The sequence below is a fragment of the Haemaphysalis longicornis genome, unplaced genomic scaffold (genome assembly GCF_048455015.1).
Source record: "Haemaphysalis longicornis isolate Haplotype H1 unplaced genomic scaffold, Haemaphysalis longicornis Haplotype H1 scaffold_1, whole genome shotgun sequence".
NCBI lineage: Eukaryota > Metazoa > Arthropoda > Arachnida > Ixodida > Ixodidae > Haemaphysalis > Haemaphysalis longicornis.
Genome location: NW_027526203.1, coordinates 160,853,240 through 160,859,167, shown reverse-complemented (window position 1 = coordinate 160,859,167; position 5,928 = coordinate 160,853,240). Strand labels below are relative to the sequence as shown.

General features: G+C 51.5%; 1 protein-coding gene across 1 annotated transcript; it reads right to left on the bottom strand.

The window, feature by feature from the left end:
* Positions 1–766: 766 nt before the first annotated feature.
* Positions 767–3,542, bottom strand: LOC144166976 (endothelin-converting enzyme 1-like). Its single transcript, XM_077696404.1, has 2 exons — positions 3,190–3,542; positions 767–2,321 (listed from the first exon to the last, which is right to left on the bottom strand). Exon 2 carries the CDS (start codon positions 2,274–2,276, stop codon positions 1,239–1,241), a length of 1,038 nt encoding a protein of 345 aa, XP_077552530.1. The 5' UTR covers positions 2,277–2,321; positions 3,190–3,542; the 3' UTR covers positions 767–1,238.
* Between the last annotated feature and the right edge of the window lie 2,386 nt (positions 3,543–5,928).

Here is a 5,928-nt window from a genome sequence, read left to right as displayed (position 1 = left end):
TTCGCGCAAGGGCTAGGACGGGAGAGCTCTCTCAACTAGGACGGGAGGGAGATCTCGCAACTAGGACGGGAGAGATATCTCGCTACTAGGACGGGAGAGATCTCTCCTGTCCTAGTTTCGAAGTGGCGCTACTGTAACATGCGAATGTGTGGATACATGACCAGGCGGTGCAACACCACTGGAGAAACGTGAGCAATGGAAGACAGCTCTTGCCAGCTAAGACCTGGAGCTTCAGAGAAAAGAGTTTAACCAGGATTGGATCTTGAGAGGTGGCAAGATCCAATGGAGCCTTGAAATGAGGAACATGACAACTGCTCTTCAGTGAAAAACTTTTTTCAGTAAAGTTTTTGTTAATGATGATGATAGTGATGATGGTAGTGATGAGGGGAACATTTCCTCAAGGGTCTCTCTCCTGTCCTAGTTTCAGAGTGATGCTACTTCGGCATCAACGATCTTGGGTACCTGCCGTGGCATCGCCAGCACTCCAGAGAGCACGACGAAGGAAAAAGCAAATTTATTGAATGCAGGTAGGCCTAATACACGGGATGATCGCTTGAGAACCAAGCCACCTACGAAAGCAGATCCAGAAAAGAGCAATGTTATTGAACACACAAGTAGGCCTTTAAGGCATCAAGATCGCTTCAGAACACCGCGAACCACGGAAGCACAGAAAGAAAGATTATGAAATAGAAAACAGGATTACGGAACCAGTACAGCACTCCAGGTATAGCACCGCAGAATATTTTTCTAGGTACAGCGTAGTGTGTTCATGTTACACTTCTCCACGCTTTTCCACCCTTCTTTGAAGTTGGCTACACAGCAGCAACCACGTTCGAAGTTCACGTTCACATATGCACGTGCCCATGTACGCAGGACGTAAGCCAAAGAGGAGCTGGCGACTTCGAAGCTGTTGTGATTCCATGCGCAGCACCAGTAACTGAACAGTTTATTTTTGTGGCAGCGTGGAAAACGCTTTGAAGTCCCAAAACAAGCGCTAGTAATATACACAGGCAAGCTACGAATAAGGTGCAGTCCCATTACTTGCGAGAAGAAATTTGACCCCGCGGTTTACGGTGGCTGAACGCACGTCACATAGCGCCACACCGGCTGGTCTCGTTCATGGCCGATCCAAGGCCGCAGTTAAATGTTTGGGCGAACTCGCACATGTTCACCAGCGGCCTGTTGCAGCGTGCGCGGGGCAGGGAGTACCAAGCAGCGCTCTGGTCATCGTTGGAAAACTACTTGAAGCAGCTGCTGGCGAAGAGCTGCTCGCCAGTGGAGGTCGTCCCTTGCTGCACAGGACCGCTGTGCTGCAGTGCCACGCTCCCCCTGTACGCCCGATCAGCCTTGAGCAAGCCGCCGCTGATCGCGAGGTTCTCGCACAGCGCGTGCGCTCCGTAGCGCGCGGCCCCCGTCCACGGCGTTTCGTTGTACAGGCAGCGCAGGCAGCACACCTGGCGCGAGAACCTTTTCCTCGACGCGGGCGTCCACCAGTTGCGACGCAGCCCGTGCCGGCCAAACAGGGCCTCGTCCCGGTCAAACGCGTGCGTATTCTCGTGTCCCATGACGTGGCCCAGGCTGGCCAAGTTGTACGAGGATGGGAAGCCGGCCAGGTGGCATGGCGGGTACAGGATGGCAGCTGGAGTGACTATCACGTGGTGCATGGGAATATAGAAGTCGTTGACCACAGCGAGCAGGACGCCCACTTCCTTCGACGTCGGGCCGTGGACGCGGACGAACCCCTTGGAAACGTTCAGCTCGGTCGCGTGTAAAGCCAGCGACATGTCCAGGCACGTGTCGCTCAGCTCGGGCCCGTATGGGCAGAGCCGTCGCAGGCCCTCCTCGTTCCCGGACCCGTGGTCGAGCCAGGCCACGACGGCGCGTAGGGTGGCCAGATTCTCCGGCGCGCCGCGCCTTCTCCCGGCGTCCGCCCAGGGCAGCGACGCTATGGTTGCACTGCCCACGCTCCGGATGCTGCCCAGAAGGGCAGTTGCGTTCCGCACGGAGGTCGCAGCTAGCCAGCGACGGTTGAAGACGTGGACGAAGGCGAGAGGCAACACCACGCCCGTGTAACATCGGCCTGCCATGTAGCCCAGGGCACTTTTGTCGGCGCCCCTGCCATCCGTGAACTGCGCCCGTGGAAGGGGATACAACGTCTTGGGTGCCAGTTGGTGCACCACGTGCCAAGTGACGTAGGTGGGCAGACCCGTGGTGCCCTTGACGTTGTCGACGACGATCGCCACGAGCCATGGCAAGCGCTTGTTCAACACGAACATTTTGCCTCCTCGGCCGAACGCCACCGGCGAATGCCTGATGACGACCTGCGAAGTGGTTGCGGGTGTCCATGTTTCACTTCACTCCACAATTCAGCTGACATCTGGTGGCTACGATCTGTATCTTTTAGAAATGTGGGACAAATATTTCGGAACCGCTTATGAAGCACAAATGGCAGGATGCAAAGCTGGTTGAACGGCGAATTTCAGTGGACGTTGTAACGTTGGCCCGAGTCTGCGTCGCCTTCCGTCGGCGAGTTTTTCTTTTCTTTTTTGGAGCGTTTAGGTTAAGATAGAGGAAAAATTTTCTACGGGGCATTTAGAATTTCCCTTTTCCACCTCACAGATTTGCCACTTCCCAATCCCTTCTCGTTCTGACGACGCACACACGCCGCACACTCTTAAACTTACGAAGATTCAAACCTTAAGTGCACGGAGCTATGGATTTAAACACGCCACGCGCCACGCTTAGAAATAAGAGGAGCACACAAGGAGCGGTACGTTAACTGCTCGAGACTGCAATATGGACCAGTTTAAAGATTCTGAAATGAAGACCTGATTGGGGAATAAAGATTTATATCTAGACCTGGATTTCGATCGGTTTAAGGTTCAATGTTACCCTTCCACTTAAAGAATTCATTAGTCGTGGAGGCATAACTCTTACAATTTACACGCTACAGTTTTTTTCCAAAAATGAGGACATTCACAGAAGTGCGAATTGATGTGTTTTACGCCAGCGTAGTTTATTACGTTATAGCTAATTCATTTCAACCTCACGTCGGAGCGGACGAACAGAGTAAACTCTTATACTTATTCCATAACATTTTCGTTAACTACCGCGTTTGTGATTTACTCCGTTTCACTTCTCTGTTTCGGAATAGCGCGCACCATCAGTTCCGCTGCCGCCCATACTTACGGTCCCGTGATGTAGTCAATTTGCTTGATCAAAACGTACGCCAGCTCATTGTCAGGCCGCGGATCCATTAGCGATGGCAGGACAGCTGTTCATACGTAGTTATCCATGTTGAGGACCTGCACACGTACAGCCGCCCAGTTCCTTGATAATATCGCGGCAGCGTCGACTGGCGGTTGGGTCAGCGCCTTGTCACTGCAGAATGCGACGAAACGAGCTAGAAAAGATCCCACAGTTCACATGCACAGAACGGTCCCGCCAGTGCAACCGCCGTCTGCATGGGTGTTCCCACAAGTGCGGCCCAACCCCTTCCCACTTGTAATCAGCCGCCTATCTTCATTGCCGTTAACAAGGCGCATGATAAATCGTTTCCACCGCATGCAATGAAGATAGGTGACTGGTTACTAGCGGAAACGGGTTGTGTCGCAATTGTAGGAACAGCCTGGCAGACGACGGTTGTACTGGCAGGACCATTTTCCGCATGCGAACTGTGGGTTCTACCCTCGCTCGTTTAGTCGCTTTCTGCCGTGACAAGGCGCTGATAAAACAGCTGGTCGACACTCCCTCGAAATTAACAAAAAATTCGACGGCTGTACATATACGGTTGTGTCTCCAAAGTCTGCTCGAATCACGTGTGGACGCAAGCCGCTGTAGAAGCGATCGAAAACTTTCGACAGCCTCCACGTTACGGTTGTTGGTCAAAGCAGCCACAGTCGGTGTGAAGGACACCTTGAGTCAGTTTTACTCGTTCAGCACACTAAGAAGTTGAATTAAGAGGCTCGTTGGGTCGAGTTTCTTGCAATAAAAAACTTTCCCCCAAATGCTCCCATGTATACCGCTGCAAAGACAAACCCCAGTCCTGGTACGATGCTACCAGGCGGTTAGCTGAAATGACTATGAAATTACTAGCTCGTAACGGCAACTTAATTTAAGTATCGAATTATAACTACGTGCCTCACAACTGTGTTATTGTTTCGAAAAATCCCCAGACCGTAGCAATATTTTATCAGAAACATGTACACATGTCACTCGACATGAAGGTCTATACATTGCGATGCGAGTTGTGCTGAAGTGGTAGTACAAAAACCAGTTTCTTTGTTTCGTTGAGAAAGCCATCGAATGCATAAAATGCGGAAATAACGCGCCAGAATGGGCGAACAAGTAAGCGAGCAGAGAAGACAAGCGAAGAAGCCGACCTTTTGAAGCATGGTACGCGGAACGAATGCTTTGCCACTCCCACACGCGAACCCTGACAATGTTGTAGGCGTTACCGACAAAAAGTAACTGAATACATCACTTTCAAACAAAAGGAACGCATCTCGGCCGAATACATCCTAATAAAATTAACGAATTACCGTTACAAAAAGAAACTTCTAGTACATGTTTATTTGCCATTACTACTTTATTTTTCCCGAAGTTAACGAAACAGAGCTGCAACAATTACGGTATACTTGAATTGTAGTGTTGAGACAAGAAGAAAAGCGGACGTGCACGTGCGCACAAAATTTGAACACTAGGTTTAGTTACGAACAAAACGCAGATGCGTACATTAAGGTGCTCCATGACAGCTTCGCTTGCTCGGTCATCAATAGAAATATGCAAGGTCGCACATTCAGAGGAACATAAACAATGTTCGGTTTCATGCCTGGCGTAAGCAGCAAGCGCCATCTATATTTCAGTTTTGAAATTAAAACATCTATTTGTAAGCCCTCACTTTACAATCAAAAGTCTGCGGAGTGACGGCTACATCGCGTCACTCCGCAGTGCATAGCTACTGCACCCCAGTAGCCCCCTTGTATACAGCGGGGCGTGATATTAAGTTGCAATAATAAATTATCTTTATGACACACACAGACAGACAGACTGACAGGCCAACATTGTCACGCTCAAGTGGCCAAAGAAAGGCTATCGTCTTTAAAACCAGCTGGAAAGAGACGCTGCCGCCACTGTTCCGCATTCTGCGAGCATTGCGCAACCGTACCCCTCGCAACCACCGCCAGCCCGCAAAGTAACAGATAAACAGAAAGACGAAAACCGGCTACCGCGCGAAAAGCCAAAGAGGGAGGTCCCGCAGCGAGAAAGGGGCAGGACAGGGGCGCTACGCGTGGTTGTGTTTATTTCCGTTAACAGCACGGTCAAAACCCCCACGGGTCTGACCTTAATCACTAATTTTTATGTGCGTGTGTGTGCGGTTAACCAGAGCGCCCGACACAAATTTGCTGCACCTTGCGACGCGCCGACGGTGGGCCCGATTCGCGCATTGGTCAAACAGCCCGCGGCAGACGTGCCGCGACTTGGCGGCACACAGCGCCTCCGAGTCTACTCTCCGTTTCCCATCGAGACGGCCGCACCAAATCATGCCTGGGACGACCGGCCCGAAAAAGACATGCAGCGAGTAGACCCGGGAGACGGCGCCGCTGAGTCGCCTTCCCTTTCTTGTCGTGGCTCGGCTGACGCAATCACTTCGCTTTCAAACTGCGGCCAGTGATAGTCCTGATCAGAAAGATTCTAACTGCACGCGGCTGCGGCGGAACTCCGGGGGTATAAAACCAGCCGTGAAGCAGCGGCTGTGCGGCGGCATTTCATTGGAGGCACTGAGTTGAGAAGTGCTATCGCCTTTGTGCGAGCCATGTAACGCTCTTGCAACCTTTGTATATATTGTATATAAATGCAGCTTAAAATCACCGTTGGCTCGACAACTTCCTCGCTCTGCTCTGCGCCGCGTCGATGGCGGACTGAGCT

Excerpts from the sequence above, each read along its gene's own strand:
- LOC144166976 (XM_077696404.1), bottom strand. The coding sequence starts at position 2,276 with ATGTTCGTGTTGAACAAGCGCTTGCCATGGCTCGTGGCGATCGTCGTC.